The following is a 17,533-nucleotide window of genomic DNA, read 5'->3' on the forward strand; positions in this document are numbered from 1 at the left end:
TCCTCTTGTCCCATGACTTCCTACTCATGAAAAAAGACCCCATGAATGTTTGGCCTTTCATCCTGTCCTCACACCCATATTTGTTTCTTTCATTCTTCCAGGGCTGATCCTTCGAAGATGCATCTTAGATGAAGAAGGCATCGCTTACTGGGAGCCTCCAACGTACATCAAGTGTGTTTCTATTGATTACAGGAACATACAGATGATGGTAAGACAGCCCCCTGCTCAGCTCAGCAGGTTTGGGATTCTCCCCACTGATTGTTACGTGGCTATTCTTACAAAAAAGAAGGGGGGAAAAAAGGAGTTTCCAGCTCTATCTTGATTTTCTCTTGGTTTTTTTCTGCTTGCCTTGTGATGCATAAGCACTCCATGAACAAGGGATGGTTCCTTTCAGGTTATTTTAATGTCCAGCTTGGCAGAATCTGGGTTCTTCCAGGCCTTTCATATCACATTATCATTAAGTATAGCTATGACTGTATCACTTTTAAATAGGCATCTTATTTTTTGTTAATGTTAAATTCATTGTTATGAGGAATTTCTGCTGGTCTCCTGCCACCTTTAGGCGAACTGACCTCTCCTGTTCATGGTAAGGTACAATCTGTCCTAAAATAGTTCCAAATTGATTGTAAGAAAACAAGATTTTGGGGGCAAAAATATTCTGTTGGGTTATGAACAGAAGAAACTTTGTAGTAGCACAATTTCTTCTTTGTGGGCAAAACAGAAAATTTTGGTTCTAGTCATTTTAGAGCCACTTGGAAGATAATTTAGAATATATCATGCTTTTCTATCATTTAAAAAATATCAGAGGGTCTCAGGCCAGTAAAGATTCATCTGATCTGCACTCTGAATTGTGAGGGAGGTCAAAAACCTTCCCCTGGTAATTCCTCCATTGAGCTCATTAACTCGACTTCAACTGTCCCTAAAAGTGTTTCTTGCATTTCTTTTCTGTTTCTCAGACCAGGGAACACCTTGCCAAAGCTCAGCGTGGGTTGATGGGAGACGGGCTGTCAGATGTCCTCCAGAACCTTGTGGAAATCTCCCAGGATGGGACCAGCTACAGTGGGGACCTGCTGTCCACCATGGATGTACTCAGGAACATGACAGAGATCTTCCGTAGGGCTTATCACAGCCCGACTTCTGGGGATGTGCAGGTGAGCCCAGGTGCATTTCTTGGAGCCCGAGGCTGGCTTAGAGAGGTGCCCATGCTCAAGGCTCCAGGTTTGGTTACTTGTACTGATCATAGCTGACACAGTGCTGATGAAAATCAGATTAAAATTTTTCCCAACATAAATGTCTTTCTGTATTAACAAACTCTCCTTTTGATGTGGTTCTTCCTCGGTTTATAAACTAAGAACTTGAAAGCCAAGGTCACTCTGAACTATTTCAACCTGATAGCGCTTCACTGCAGAGCCTAACTGATATGAGACCATTATTTGGTAGGGATTTCAGGCTAATGACTTGAGGTAAAATGATCCTGTGGCATTGGGTACCGGGGTGTTGATGTAGGGGAATATCATTGTGGTTTCTTATCACAGGGCTTTATATCCAGCAGCTACCAGATACACCCTTGGGATGGGTCATCACCTCATGACTTGAAACATTAAACTGATCCTGCAGGATCTGCTGAGAGTGGTAAAACTGGAGAAAAAAAATCAATAGTTTTAAATTTTCTGTCTCCTTTCTTCTCATGGTGTGCTTCAAAGGTCCTACCATGGACAGCTCCCTCTTGATCCGTCTCTTCATTTCTTTCCTGGTCACAAGCTAAAGGGGATCCTGAGGTTTCCATATATTGGAAACAAAAGAAATAATATTAAAAAAATGTATGAAAGGACTTATGCAATGGAAGATCATCTGGTTTTAATCAGTTTCTGACAAATATTTACCACATCTGTCCTTAAAAATAATCAGTAATGGATACAAGACCTATTCCCAATCCAATGCCTTAGAAGATACAGTAGTTAAAATGAAATTGTTGGGAAAAAAAGTATTATTAAAACCTGTTTTGCCATTTACATCCTTGAGGACCTTTGAAATGCTCCGGAACCTTTTGGGAATGGGATCATGAGAACACTTTTGGAGCATCTTTAAATCTCACACGTCCCTCCCACACAGCTGTGACCTTCCCAGCCTGGGCTATGTTTCCATAACAACGTCTTCTGTCCTCTCTTGTCTCCCTTCCCCAGAACTTCGTCCAGATCATCAGCAACATCTTGTCAGAGGAAAACCGGGAAAAATGGGAGGAAGCTCAGCTGGTATGGACCTTCTGCACCTTTCCTGGGAATAAAGAGGCTTTCAGCACAGGGTTAAGCCATGAGGAGGGGAATTTCCAAGCATCTACATGTCGTCCTAAGAAGAGCTTAGTTCCAGGCTGAGTCACATTAAAGGAGTAACTCAGGGAGCCGCAGGATCTCAGCTCTGAGCCAGACTCTCTGCATGAAGAACAGTGAGATGCTGGTGGTGTAAACCGAATTTGGCATGGGTTTCAAGGGTTGGACTTAGTTGGGAGTTGAAAATCCTGATGTCTTTCCGTAATTCCACTCTTTTCTCTTGATAGGATAAAGAAGTGGGATCATGTAGCTTTGAGTTCCTAGCTGAAAAGATGCAGGACTGGAGGGGTTTTCAGGGCTGGGGTCTGCTCAGCTGAACTTCTGGGTTCGGTTGTGTTTTGCTTTATTTCTCTGAGCTTCTGGGTTCGGTTGTGTTTTGCTTTATTTCTCTCCTATCAAGGTTAGGGATCCTGCTCAGTCCTAAACTCCCCATTCCTGGAAGTGTTCAAAGCCAGGTTGGATGGGGCTTAGAGCAAGATGTGGGAAGTGTCCTTGCCTATGGCAGGAGCTTGGAATTAGATGAACTTAAAAGTTGCTTCCAACCCAGGCCATTCTAAGATTCTATGAACAATTCTGTAGTTGAATCCTCAAGTATTAGGGACTGCTGCTGTTGGTTTTATTTTCTGTGTCTTATTTGGCTCTTGATTTGTGTGCCCCATTTGAGCTCTCTGTTGTGGAGTTGTGTCACATCTATTCCTGTGTCCCTTTAACATTCCTTTTGTGAGCTGTTGCTGCTGCAAAATTCCTCCAAAAGATGTGGAAACAGCAAATAATCAAGCAAAAAAAAATCACCCAACACACTAAGCAATACTAGAGTTCAGTTATCTTCACACCAAACAGGGAAGTCCTCTGGGAAAAAACTTTTTAACAAGTGCTGGCAATTGTTAAAAAGACAATTGTTGAAAGTCCAGAACATGAGTCAGGGACTCTAAAACATTTCCATCATGCAACAGCAATTTTGTCAGGAGCTGAGCAACCTCTTCTCTTCTCTTCTCTTCTCTTCTCTTCTCTTCTCTTCTCTTCTCTTCTCTTCTCTTCTCTTCTCTTCTCTTCTCTTCTCATCCCTTCCCTTCCCTTCCCTTCCCTTCCCTTCCCTTCCCTTCCCTTCCCTTCCCTTCCCTTCCCTTCCCTTCCCTTCCCTTCCCTTCCCTTCCCTTCCCTTCCCTTCCCTTCCCTTCCCTTCCCTTCCCTTCCCTTCCCTTCCCTTCCCTTCTCCTCTGCTCTTCTCCCTGATATCTTGTGCTTTCCTGATGAATTTGGATGAGGGTGACATGGTCTGGGTGGGATGGAAAATCTGGACACATGGTCCTGGGCAAGGTAGCCCTGCTTGAGCAAGTGGGTTGGGCCAGATGGCCTTGGAGACTCCTTCCAAATGAAACTATACCCTGATTCTGTGATTCTTTGCCGAAATACTTGGTCTCCAGCCTCCAGATGCATGTAGGTATTTCAGCACTGAGCAGAGGAGACTGTCAAGTTGTCATGACAACAGGGAAACCCTGTTGATCCCCTTAAAAACAGCTCGCTCTGTGTGGCACTTGGTTCCCAGTGGCTTTCCCTGTGCAATCTGCTCTGCACCTCCAGGCAGGCACAGCCCAGCGTCACCATGACCTACACATGGATTGGGAATATCACGGGGAGAATGCTTTCCTGGTCTGTATTTTAGTAGGAATTGAGCTGACAGCCCAGCACCATGACTTTAGGACACAGAAATCTCTGTGAACAGGATGGCAGCAGAGGTTTTAGCAGTCTCTGTGCTTCTCCCTTCAAGCTGCTGGACCAAAATCACATCTTGCATTTCATGAGATCGACCAATTCTTTTAAAACAAAGCCTTTGGCTCCCAATTTGCTCATTAAAAATAAACCCAACTTCATTGCAGTCACACATTCCAATGCCCTGTGGCCCTCCAGGCAGAAGGATATTGTTCTAGGAAAATAAAAACTAAAACAAGCCATAAAGATATTCAGAGAAGGGCTACAATGATTTTTAAAGAGCCTTTGTCAACCATTATATGATAAAATGCAGCATCCAGTGCAGCCTGGATTTGGTTTGACCTTGTGATTTCAATCTGTAATGGAATATAAAAGTGCGCAGCTAAAAATAGCACCTGCACTCAGTTCTCCTCCTTCTGTGCACACCTGCTGTACTGGCAGGACTTTTTAATCTCATCCTGAGACAGTTTTAGTCTTACCAAGGTTCCTTGGATAGACAGAGAGAGACAGAGACACACATGGCCACCCCTGTGCTCCTTGCCCACACTCTCGAGGGCTCAGCCCTCCTCCTGCCTCCTTCCCATCCTGCTTGTCCCCAGCTGTCCCTCCAGCTCACTCAGCCACCTCAGAATGCCAGGAATATGGCAAGGAACTGAAAACACTGTGAAAGTGGTGGAAAAGGAAAAGAAGAGGAGTTGAACTGCTTTTCTTCAGCCTGTCGTGGCATTTACTAAGCCCCTGTGGGCAAACGTGCTTTGAGGAGAAGGCAGGCAGTCAGCAGACCTTGTTTCAAGTGGATTATAATTTATGGAATCTGTCACTGGAAAACTGGTTATTGTTTAACAGCTCTGTCTTAAGTTGGCGAAGTACAGGCAAAGAAGAGTCACTGCCAATGTCTTTATCAATGGGGAAAAAATAGGAAAGAAATGAGGCAGAGAAACTCCAGGACAGCCTGGTACCAAGAGCCTGATGATTCAGAGAGTGAGATCCTGGCACCAAAACAAGAAAGGAGAAAATCAGGCTGCCTGGGATTCAATATTAGACCACAACTGTCCTTTGGTGTGGTTGCTTTCAATAGAGGGAGTTGGAACGAGATGATCTTTAAGGTCCCTTCCAACCCACACCATTCTGCATTTCTATGATTTTATGAAAGGAGATGGGTACGTTATTCTTTTCTCCAGAGGGTCTCCAGTATTTCCTTTTGTTTAAAATCTTGCCCTCCACCCGAAGTTCTATCAATCTGAGTGTCACTTTATAATCTTTTTCTTTTTCTTTTTCTTTCTTTCTTTTTTTCTTTTTCTTGGCTTCCTCTTAGGATTTCCCAGTCCTCCTTCCCCGCAGCTCCATAACAGTCCATTATACCCAGCATATGCTCCCAGTTCACGTGTGAGGGCAGAAACCTTTGCCTGCAGAGAAGCTCCTGCTGTTCTCATTAGGATCTGATCTCTCCAAATTCTGCCTCTCTTTGCAGATAGGGCCAAATGCCAAGGAGCTGTTCAGGCTCGTGGAGGATTTCATTGATGTCATCGGCTTCCGCATGAAAGATTTCCGGGATTCCTACCAAGTCACGGACAATCTGGGTGAGTCCATTGGCACTCCCCACGTTGGGAAGAGACCCCCAAAAGCTGTTAATTACTGTGCAATATGGATAACCTGGGCTGTGGGGAGAGAAGGAAGGAGGGGAGGCAGCAGGTGGTGGGATATTAAAAGATCTGGGGGAAGACATGGACGGGCATAAATTATGGCTTTTCTCCAAAGAAGTTGGAATTTCATGAGGAAGAAGAGAGATCCACAGAGAGATCTGAGAGATATCTACCAAATGGAGAACAGATGACAAACTGGGCAGAATTAGACTCTTTCTTTTATTTTTTTGAACACAAGAACAGCCCAGCAGCCAATGGAGGCAGTGAGCAAACAGCAGGCAGTGTTTGATTGATGCTGTGTGCACAATCGCAGTGTAAAACTTGTTGCCAGAGGAAGTTGCAGAAGCCAAAAAGTACAGATGGGTTCATGACGGGATTAGGAAAGTGCACAAAAGAGAGGTCCATTGGTGGCTGTTAAAGTTGATGATCTGGATGCAGCCAGGAGATGAGGAAGTCCTGCTGAGTGCTGGGAGGGCAAACCAAGAGATGTCTTGTTCTTCCTCCCCTTTCTTATCAGCTGCTGCTGGCCACTCCTGGAGATAAGGTGCTGGAGCAGACTCTCCTCTGCCAGATGTAATGCAGGCAGAACCCTTTCAGCAAAGCCCAAGCCCTGCTTTTATCTTCTTTCATGCACAGACATTTCCTCAAGAGAGCATCACTCCTATGGCTCCTAAGATCCAATCTCTCTGATTTCCCACTAATGCTTCCACTGTTTTCTTGAGCATACGTGGAACTTATTGAAGCTGGTTTCACTTACTGGTTTCATTTCTTGCTTCTCCCCAGTCCTTGGTATTCACAAACTGCCTGCAAATGCAGCAACTGACATCACCTTCCCCATGAAAGGCTGGAGGGGAATGGTGGACTGGGCCAAGAACTCAGAGGACAAGGTCACTGTTTCCAAGAGCATCCTGTCTTCAGGGCTCTCAGGTACGTAGCACAGCCAAAACAATTTTTTTTCCTTCATTTTCTAAGAGTGGTTCCTTCCCTCCAGATCCTCTTCCAGATCAGCTGGATTTACTCACAAAAGTTTGGGCATCGAAGCATTGATGAGTGCAATTAAGGCTTTCAAATATGGCCTGACTTTGAGTTTGAGCTAAACTCCTCTCAAAAGTTCATGGGCAGGTTTAGTGCCTGGGTGTGGATGTTTATCTTTCCCTAAGGAAGGAGGAAAAATTGGCAAACAATGCTTTAGGTGCTCTCCAAGCCTGGATCCAGACCTGATGGAGCCATCTGAGGATGAGTAGCTGAGAGTCAGCAAGGTCAGGCTGAGCAGCTGAATCTGCTGCTTGGACAAGCTTTGATAGATCTGGGGATTTATGGCCCTTGTGTGAAATTTCCTGCCCCCAGAAATGAAATTCAGAAGCATTTATCACTGAGGCTCCACATCAGGGCATGGATAGGAGCCCCAGCATGGAGGTGGTGCCTCAACCAAGCTGGCCTCACTGCCAGATCTGGAAATCTCTCATTGCATACTAGGACAACCCAAAACTATTTATTAAAAATAAACCAAAAAAAACAACAAAAACAAACAACTGGAGGTTTCTGGGATGGTCTGATGAATGAGAGTCCCAGGAACCAACACACTCAAGGTGCTCATCTTTAGGCAGAGACGACATTTGGCAGGATTGAGCCCTGAGTTCTCAAAAGCAGGACCCTAAATTGGGCTGATTGATTATGGTGTTTGCTTTTGGCACTCATGGCTTTGAGAGCTGCTGGCTCTCCCTTCCTTGGGACAGAGGCTGGAGACTGAGTTGTTGCTACAAAAGACCTTTGGCCTCGAGTTGTCACCCTCGAGGACCTTTTGTCATGGGCCTCCCTGCTGGGGATGGCATCAGCCATCGCTTCAGCTTGGGAAACCTGAGGCCAAGAACAGTTAAGTGACACCCCCAAGGGTAAACAGTGAGTCACTGGCAGAGCAAGGAGCTTGTCAAGCACTCCTTGTGTTTTGTTGTGCCTTGCAGACAGTGTGAGCTCCCTGGAAGAAGCTGGAGCACGTTGGGAGCATTATCCCACTTTGTTTGTGGAAGCTCTGGTGGCTTCACCTTTTGAAATCTGTAATCACTTGTTGGACAAATTGCTGGACCAGACCTAGACAGAGCTGATCCTGCTCTGAGGCTGAGGGCTGTCCCAAAAGTGTCCAGCTCCCCATGGAGCTGTTTTCTAGATTTTTGTTGGAAGCATTCTCACACAGAGCTGCTCCAGGGCCCCCAAGCTGTAGTGACTGAGCAAACAAAACATGACATCTACCCTGAGGAAACAACGTCCAATCAGTGCTCACCTCTCCATGATTTCCTAAGTACCACCCAGGGCTCTTCTGCCTCTGTTTTATTCAATATCTCGTGCTGGTGGTGTAGGTTTTGAGGGGTTACTCAGAGATTCCAGCAGAAATCCACCTCTATTAGTTTTGATCTCACTTTTCTCTGGGAACAGGAGTAGCTATCCTGAGCAAAGTGATGAAGACAGGCAGCTTCATGAGACCAAATCCAAACCCCCTCACTGCTGGGAGCTGACTTTGAGCAGTTGATTTCGATGGGCCAACACTGATTTATGCAGTTGGGTGACAAAATTGTTCTGCAAGCCTGTCTGTCTCTCCCAGTTATGTGCTCACCAGATATCCCAATTTGATGATAAGAAAGATGGACATGCAGAGTTGTGACTGTCCTGAAGCTCAGCCTCAGTACAAGAGAAGCCCCACCTGGTGCTTTCCCAGGCTTCTTCAGCACTGCTTTCCACACAGCCACTTGCTTTTTCTCCCCCTGAAAATCCAGCCCCGGGGCTGCCTCTGCTCCTCATGGTTTGACAGGGGAAGTTCTGGCTTTGAACAGAGACACCATGGGGTAGTGGAGGAGGAGGAAGAATAAGAGGAGAAGGAGGAGGTCAATTGACGTGCCCAGAGGTCACACAGATGATTCAGAGGCTCATCTGGATCTTCTGCAGCCCCCTGAGGCAGCACATGAGTTTTGGGGTCAGAGCAGGCACAGTGGGACCTCACCCCTTCCCGCTGGCCTTGTCGGCCCGAGCGCAGCTCTGCTCTCTGATGGCCTGATAGCTGTGGACGGCTCCAAAGGCCTCGAGGTGCCTGCAAGAGACCTTTCCCGCCCTGCAGATTTGTCTGCTGTGGTGCTGTCAGATGAATTTGGGGGTTTCTGAATGGGGGAGCACCATTCAGGAGGGGTGAGCCTTGGTGAAGGCAGAAATCTCAGATGCTGGGTCACCCCAAAGTTGCTGAGCCCTCCTGTAGTGACAGCAGTCACTGCATCCCGCTGCAGTGATGTTGGCATTGGCCGTGCCCCAACAGAGAGCCCTCCACCACTGGCCATGCTCCTCCAGAGGCCAAATCCTGCCCTGGGGTGTTCCATGGGGACAGCTGCCACCCTGATTGTCTCAGTGCTGTTGTCTTCTTCCCTCTCCTGTGGTGTCCTGCAGTGTCGGACGATTCCTCTGTCTTCGTGGTTGGGACCGTGCTCTACCGGAACGTGGGCAACATCCTCTCCCTGCAGAGGTAAGAGGGGCTGCCTGGGGATGGGGAGCAGCTGGGGAATCACCAGGATGATCTCTCTGCCTGCAGAGCACTGGTCCTCCAGGGAAAAGTAGAAATCACAGGCTGCAACAAGACAGATTTTGACCTGCAGTGGGAATATTTTGACCCCATGTTCAGGTGGGGCCAGGCTGGAGGTGCAGGAATGCTTTCCCCAGCCACATGCAGCACCCCAGACATGAGGGGAGTAAGCTTAGTGCTGCTGTCTCACTCTTCCCAGCCACCCTTCACCCTCCAGGAGTGGAACTTCACCCTGCCCTCCTGGTCACAGGGGATTTTGGCAGCCCTGACAGATGGGGGATGCTCAGCTATCCCGATCTTCCCGAGCAGCCAGGGAGCTGCCAGCCACACTGAGCCCTGGAGAGCAGCACAGCACAGCAGCACAGAGAAATCAGGCTGGGGAGGAGAGAGGGGAGCAGAGCACGCCTGGCTGCACATGTCTGCCTCGGGCACCAAAGCTTTTGTGTTCAGCACTCCCTTCCCTTTTCTTTGCTCCTCTTCCTTTTCCTCTCGCTCTTTTTTTTTTTTTGACTCCCCAATGACTGGTACTGAGGCAGTAAATTAAGCATCCTAAGGCACCTTCTAAATCTGTTCTGCACTGATTAGCGTGAGCCCATTTACCATAAACACCAGGGCATCTCTCCTCACCGATAATCATTTAAATACCTCCAGATTTAGCACTGGCAATGGCAAAAGAGCTCCGAGTGAGTGCAGAGAGGAATTAGCAAGTCAGCCAACTGTATTCTGTAATATCTTCCATTACAGCAGAGGGAATTAGATCAGAAGGGCAATAAACATCATTGGCTCAAATGATCCAGCGGTATTTCAGCTTCCTCTGGCCAAGCAGGGAATGAGCTCTGATAACCAGCAGCTGCGGCAGCCACAGCCTCCGAACAGCGTTCCCAGGGGAGAGCTGAGTTAAGATGTTCCTTAATTAAAGGACAGTCCCTCTTTAAAAAAATCTCGAGTCTTGAATCACCTGTGGAGAGTCAAAGAAAAAATAGAAGATAAATGAAAGCAGCAGCAGCAGTAAAACACCTCTTACTTCAGCGCTGTGCAAATGGACACAGCATTAAAAAGGAGAATGTTGTTAAATAACCTCATAGCTGTCTATGGGTAAAAAATATTTCTGACCACTGAGGAGAGCAGCTTTTTCCTGAGTACACATAAGAAATACAGACCCTGGATTGGACCACTCTGATTCAATGCAGAGTGATTCTTCCAAGAAGGGGAAAAAAAAGTAGATTTAACTCAACAAACAGCACCAGCTGAGCTGTTCCTAATTGTCCCAATTTACCTCCCCCCAAGCAGCAATTCCATCTCTGAGTCACACATTACTCTGTCCCCTCGGATCCAGAGAGCCCAGCAGATCTTGGCAGCTGTGACAATTGGGATGGGCTGCACACAAAACCTGATTTTCCAAGCCGGGGAGGTGAGAGCAGCGCCTGGTCCCAGCTGGACTCTGCTGTAGAGGACACAGACAGCAGAGAGCCACTAACCTGGTTGTCCCTGTGTATCCAGCACTGTGCTCACAGCCCTTTGCACACCCTTGGTGGCCACTCAGGGGCCCTCTGAGCTCCTCTGAATTCCTGCTCAAGCCTATCTCCCAGTGTTTGTTTCCTTCCCAGAAGCTGGGCTGCAACGTGCTTGTAGGAAAAGAGACTCATCTTCCTCCTGAAAGATTCCCCGTGACACTGAGTCCTTCTCCGCCCCCAACAAGCTGCTCAGCTGCTTAATTACCTTCTCTGCCAGGAGCCTGCCTCTCTTTTTAAGGCTGAATTTGTCTGGCTTTCACTTCCAGGCACTTGGCCTTCGGGTGGGTGACTGAAAAGGCCCCCACATGCAAGGAACTATCAGACAAGCCTTCCAACAGAGAAATTTTGTTTGTTTTCCTGCACCTGGATTGATTTTGTGTCTCTGTTTTGAGCTCCCTTTGCTGTTTCCGCCTCTCAAAGTGAAATTGAACCCAGCAGCACAGTGGAATCCAGACAAGGAGGGTACAGACAGAAGTTCTTTGCTTCATCTCAGTGGAAGGGATTTTCAAGATTATCCCATTCCAACCCCTTGCCGTGGGCAGAGACAAGTTCCACTATCCCAGGCTTCTCCAAGCCCCATCCAACCTTGCCTTGGACACTTCCAGGGATGGAGCAGCCACAGCTTCTCTGGGAATCTGTGTCAGGGCCTCACCACCCTCTGAGCAAAGAATTCCCTCTCAACATTTAATCCTAACCTTGTCTCTTGTAGTTTAAAACCATTCCCCTGTGCTATCATTATTTACCCATGTAAAAAAATTGCTCTCCATTTTTTTTTTATAACCTTCCTTCAACTTCTGGTTGAGCTGCAGCTTCTTGGCCACTGATCACCCTTCATGGTCTGCACACCGGTGACTTCTGTGTTCCAACAACTTGCCATGCTGAAAAATCAATTTTTTTTTTGTCTGTCTGTGTTGGCTGCATCGATTCTCACCTGCTCCTCAGCCTCCACAAGGAGGTTTGGGTGTCATCCCCGCTGCTCCTGCGGATATTCAGCAGCACTGACCCGAGGACTGACCCTTGCAGACACAGCCTCTAATGAAGACATGCACTGGTGGTTACCTTTCAGCAGATCCCATTTTTAGCTTCTTACAGCTGCCTGCTCCCATTGATTTACTCCTTTACTTTTCCTCTGTAGGGTGATAGCTGGGCTTCGTCGCTTCATTGTTTTTTTTTTTTTCTTCTTTTTCTCGTTTAGTTTTTCCCTTTTTGTTAAAGGAAATGATGTATTTTTGATTTTTTTTCTTTCCCTGTTAAATCAATGTTGTTGTTCCCTCTAGTGTTGGTGGAACAGTAGATTTTTGAGCATCCATTTACACATCCATGGAAAATTCAAAATTTTTTTTCTCCTTTTTTTTTTCTTTAAACCCTATTTTTTTTTAGCAGCTGTTAAGCAAGTGCAAATCTTTCCCACCTAATTATTTTTTAAAAAGAAAGATAAAATCCAGAGAGAAAAGCAAAAGATTTTTGCAGTACCTGCAGATTTGGTGAAGATTTGGATAAGGAAGGATTTCCTTTGTGCATGGATGTCACAGGGGCTGGGAGCAGCCTGATCTGGATTTACCACTCCACTACCAATTCCTTTGTGGTAGCACTTCCAGCTGCTGCTTGTGGTGACCTTTTGCTTACTTAAACACCAATAAATTGCAGAAAAATGAGGAAATTCTGTATTTTTACATGTTCAGCATCCAGGAAAGTGCCTGCAAAGAATTTGGCTTTCCGGGAAGGGGAGGTATCTCCTCCCATGTTGCCCCTCCCAAGAGCCAAATCTCCCAGGGCTGCCAGATTTATTACAATATTTGTCTGGGCACAGACATTTAGACATCTACATGAAAGGTTTGGCCTTTTTCCATTTGCTTTTGGTCCTCAGGGAACGAAGATACACACCAGTGCCTCCAGCCAGGATCGTGTGCTGCCCCATGGATAAGCAACCATGCCTCAGCCTCACTGCAGTGCAGGCTAAGCCAGCCTCGGAGAGGCAAAACAGGATTTGTTTTTTTTTTTTTAATGTGAAATCATGGAATATTTTGAGTTGGAAGGGACCTACAAGGCTCACTGTAGTCCAAATGAGCTCTGTTTCCTTGTGACAGGGACAGAAAATGAACCCAGGAATATTTTATTTCTGGGATAGATACAGACTCTAAGGCCAGTAGATAAAGTTCATAAAATGGTTTGATTTTGGAAGAATACATGTGGATTGGCTGTGAGGGGACCCCAGAGGGCAGAGGATGGGGTCCAGCAGCAGCAATTGTCTTTGGGGGTATTTTATAATAATGGGATCAACCCATTCTGCACTGTGTACACTAAACCTGGCACCACCAGTGATGGTTGCCATGGGATTCCCTGCTCCACAAAAATCCCTCTGAAAGCTCTCTTTCCCCTCTCCTCCCCAGGAACAGCACCGTTCTGAACTCCAAAGTCATCTCTGTGACTGTGAAGCCATTCCCTCGGTCTCTCCTCACCCCTCTGGAAATCGAATTCTCCCACCTGTACAACGTAAGTGGTTCCTTACCGTGGCTGTGTTTGCTTCTGCAGGGCAGGAAGGTGTTGCTGCAAGGATGAGGTGGTTTTGATGGGCTCCTGACATCTTTTTGTTGGACCCTTCAGTCTTCCCCAAAAAAGTAAAACAAACTTCGTTTCCAAAGCAGCAGGAGGGTGACGCTGCTGGCACGGGGAACATGGCCATGCTTGTCCCCAGTTCACACCATTTCATTGTGGGCATCATCACACAGGAATAATTGTGCGCTCATTAAAATGTTGATGTAACAATGGTCTTCCTTGAGGAGGGAAAGGATGGGGGAAAGGTTGTTCCCATTAATTCTGGAATATTACTGTTGTCCTCAATGCTTTTCAAGGCAGGCTAAAAATTCCCTCCAGGTTCCTCTGCTCAACCCTTAGCAGATTTATGGGATGGACATTTACATATGCCAAGGGCCATCCTTGTAGAGATTAGATGCCCTCCTGAGGCTCTACAACATGAATATTAAGATTTGTTGTGTCTTTGGACTCTGCTAGAGGGATTTTCCAAAGCTGTCTCAGACAGCTGGAGTCAGAGGCAAACCTCTTCCAGGGAGCTTTAAACACACCTGACCCCCCTCCTGCAGGGCTGTGCTTTTGTCCCACAAAAGCAGAGGCTGTATTTGATCCACTTTCCAGAAGGGAGCAGCAAAAGGATTCTGTGTGTGAGGAGGGATAAGGAGGAATATCCGTGGGTTGAGTCAGGAGAGAGGCAGAGTCAAATCCCTCTGCAGTGCTCGTGATGCAGAACAAACCAAGGCAGGTTTTATTCTGCCCTTTCAATCCCAGGGTGGCAAAAACCATTCCAGGATTTGAGATCCATGACAGCTCATCTGGTGTATCCCAGACACCCCATCCTTAGGGCAGTGGAAGGAGATTTACAAGCCCCACATTCTTCATTCCAGTCCAGACACTCCACAAACAGCATGAGACTGATTAGTTTCTATTTTCCCTTTCTTGTCTCCTGGCAGGGAACCACCAACCAGACCTGCATCCTGTGGGATGAAAATGATGGGTGAGTTCTGTGGGTTTCTCCTTACTCTCACAGGTCTGTTTGCTTTTTTGGGTGAAATCATCACAATTTTAGCAGTGATGTGTCAGTTCTTGCTCTCTCTACTCAGTATTTTCTTTGTCCTGGTGGGGAGTGTGTCTTCCTTCACACGTTCACTGCTTCTCTCTGAGCTGTCCTTTAGTGCTGTTTTGGATTTTTCCACATAAAGGATGCATGAGCTGGGACCCAGGACTCTGGAAGTTTTCAGATTGAGCTCAGCACAGCTGTGCTTGGCTCTCTGCAGTGCTCACCCCAAATCATGCACCATAAGAAGAGTAACAAAAAATCAGTTGCAAATATAGAGGTGAAGTTCAGGTGATATGAACTTTGCATTGTGCTGCTGTGATATAGAAAAATTGTTTTTGCCAGAATTCCAGCCATGACTGGTGCTGTTCAGGAGGGTTTGAGTGATGTGCTTGTGGCCAGCAGGGAAAAAAAAACAATCCCAAGTTACCACAAGGAGCTGGAACCATAAATCCCATATGGGGAGTAGTTGTCAAAGAATGTGCATCCTAGAAAGAAAAAAAAAAACCGCTCTGAAAGTGAGGTCTTAAATCCTGAGTGAACTTGACAGGGATACAAAGTGTTTGATTTAATGGTGGTTTTACTTCACTGACTTTTGCATCTCAGTTTGAGCACATACCTGGCTCCTCTTCTGCTTGCAGTCAGTTCCTCTCCTTGAGATCTCAGACATTTGGCACATGCCCCTGCATTTATTATTATTATTTATTATTATTACCAGCAGCATCTGAAAAATTATTCCATTCTTGTCCTTTCATGCTCCATTAAGTAGCATATGCACACAGAGGCAGGCAACATATTTACACTCAGCTCAGTTCCTGTTGGTCTGGGATTAATTTGGCATCTCTGAGTGGATCCAAAGCAAAGCTGAAGGACCCAGAGATTCTCCCTGCTTGTGGAATCACACCTGTGTTGTAGCCCAGGGCAGAACTGGTCCCTCTGGCTTCTAGTGAAAATTGCTCCAGCGTAAGAAGATGGTTGAGATGCAGGTGGTCTTTTAAGAAATTATTAAAAGGGGGTTTTGTAATATTTTCTGTGTGCCAAAGAGTGTGTGGGTTGGCGCAAAGGGTTGGATTGGTGGGCAGGTTCAGGAGCTGGCCTGCTCTGCTAGATCTGTTGTTTCTCCATGCTGGAATGGAATTAAAGCTCTTGTACAACAACCCAATTTTTGGCAAGTAAAGGCAGGAGCTGGAACCATTGCCTCTTTTGCTCTGCACTCCATCCTATTACTTTTGGCTTTCCAAAAGCAGAGAGAGGGTTGTGTCCAGGAACATGGAGATGTTTCCCTGCCATGCTCAGACCTGGATTTAATTAGCTGCAGTCTGAGCATGAAAAGAGCAAAATCCAGTTAGGGAGTGGCTGAGGGACAGGGATGCCATTCAGGGTGGGTACGGGAATCTGTCAGAGCTGGCCCTGGGAAGTGCCTGGTAGGACACAGATGAAGGTTTGTCCAGTGCTGAGCATGAACTGTGAGGTTTGGATGGCATTTCTGAACTAGAGGCAGAGCAGCCCAGTTCAGCATCATCAGCTCTGCCTCATCCTAGAAAATGGTTTGGGTTGGAAGGGATCCTAAAGATCATCTCATTCCAACCCCCTAGACCAGGTATTCCTGCCCTGGGAGCTCTGGCTGCTCCACACTCTTCCTCCCAAGGCTCAGCAGCTTCCTGGGGTGCCTGTTGTCCCTCTGGGAGTGCAAGATGTTGGAATTCCTTTCCTGCATCCTCATGGCACCAAAGAATGGGAGCTAAGAGATGAGCAGGAAATTTCTTGGCACCAAGGCCACGGTTCAGTTTTCAAGCATGGATTCCAACCCCCCCCAGCAGATTGGTTGTGCAAATGCTGCTGCTAAGCCTCCACTTTCCCTGTGTTTTGGGATTTTTGGGGGTGTGTGTGCACACCTGCAAGTGTCTGCAACCAACATCTACAATCCTGAGCAGCTGAAAAGCCCCAGGTCCTCATGTCAGCAGATTTTTGCTCGGACGATGTTCCAAAACTTAGAGCTGATCCGGCGAGCTCTGGCGAGGGGAGCTGCCAAGCTGTTTGTGCAATATTTTAAAAGCTGATTTGCACAACATTTTAAAGCTGATTTATTTGCTACCTCTGCTGCCTCCTGGGAAAGTCTAATGAAAGGCAAATTATGCAAACCCTGTTCCCCAGTCCTGACTGCTCACCTCGAACTTGAACAGTGCTCTGGAGCTGTCGAGGGGTTTGAATCACAATTTTGGGTAATTGTTTCCTGCTTGGAACAAGAACTTTTGCACCCTGGACTTGTTGCCTGGTGTGTGGTAGAGGTCCTGATTGGTGGCTCTGTGCTAGGAAACCCCTTAGTTCAGCCACTCGTTTTTGGTTTCCCTCTTTGCTCCCATCTTCTCCTTCCTGCTATCTCTCCCTGTGGCCTGGAGGTTTTCCCACTGATCAGTCTCATAAGGTGTTTGTGCAAATGGGTGAAACCAAGGATGTCCCATCCCTGGAAGTGCTCAGAATCAGGCTGGATGGCTCTTTGAGTAACCTGGTCTAGGGGGAAGTGTCCCTGTCCATGGCAGAGAGGTTGGAATTAAATGTTTTTGAAGATCTTTTCCAAACCAAACCATTCTGTGAAATCCCATTTCCCAGTTCTGACCAATTTAATGGATTTACAGCTCCATTTCCCTGCCTGTTCTCCCCGCTGCTGCATTCCCTGCAGCCCAAGCCAGCCTGTTGATGGCAAATCCTCATTTGCTCTGCCTTGAATTATCATCTTCACAGTGTGTTCTTTGAGGGTCCATGCTTCAAACCACCTAGTGGCCAGTGCCACCCACCCATTCTACTTCAGCTGTGGAACCACCCATCCTATTCCTTCCTAAATACTCCAGATAAGACTTAACACAAAGAGCAAAAACCCAACGAGGGCCATTCTCTGTCAGAACACACATGGCCCTTCCTCCACATTATTAATTCCACTGAGCCAGTCCACTTTCCAGTAACCAAACCTTTAACCCACACCTTAATATTTTTGCAAGCATTTGACTATTTAGAATTCAAAGAAGAAAAATTATAGAATAAAGGAGACAATTGTGAATCAGGTTGCTTTCTCAGAAGACGCTGAGACCCCTCAAGATTCCTCTTGTGCCACTCTCCATGTTCCTGCTCCAAGGATGGGTGGCCAGGTGGAGCTTCCCCACACTCACAGTCACCCACCTGAGGCTGAAGATCTT

The 17,533-nt window shown here is 46.7% G+C and overlaps 1 protein-coding gene across 9 annotated transcripts in view; it reads left to right on the forward strand.

Annotated features, from left to right (window-relative positions):
- Positions 1-17,533, forward strand: part of ADGRB1 (adhesion G protein-coupled receptor B1) — a 280,607-nt gene that overhangs the window by 148,678 nt on the left and 114,396 nt on the right. For all 9 annotated transcript variants that reach the window (XM_038127279.1, XM_038127283.1, XM_038127286.1 and 6 more), the window contains 8 exons: positions 102-208; positions 957-1,151; positions 2,184-2,252; positions 5,509-5,617; positions 6,464-6,607; positions 9,107-9,182; positions 13,144-13,246; positions 14,239-14,282. In XM_038127279.1, coding sequence (XP_037983207.1) covers positions 102-208; positions 957-1,151; positions 2,184-2,252; positions 5,509-5,617; positions 6,464-6,607; positions 9,107-9,182; positions 13,144-13,246; positions 14,239-14,282 — 847 coding nt within the window. The remainder of the gene's footprint in view (positions 1-101; positions 209-956; positions 1,152-2,183; positions 2,253-5,508; positions 5,618-6,463; positions 6,608-9,106; positions 9,183-13,143; positions 13,247-14,238; positions 14,283-17,533) is intronic.

The sequence above is a fragment of the Motacilla alba genome, chromosome 2 (assembly GCF_015832195.1).
Source record: "Motacilla alba alba isolate MOTALB_02 chromosome 2, Motacilla_alba_V1.0_pri, whole genome shotgun sequence".
Classification (NCBI taxonomy): domain Eukaryota; kingdom Metazoa; phylum Chordata; class Aves; order Passeriformes; family Motacillidae; genus Motacilla; species Motacilla alba.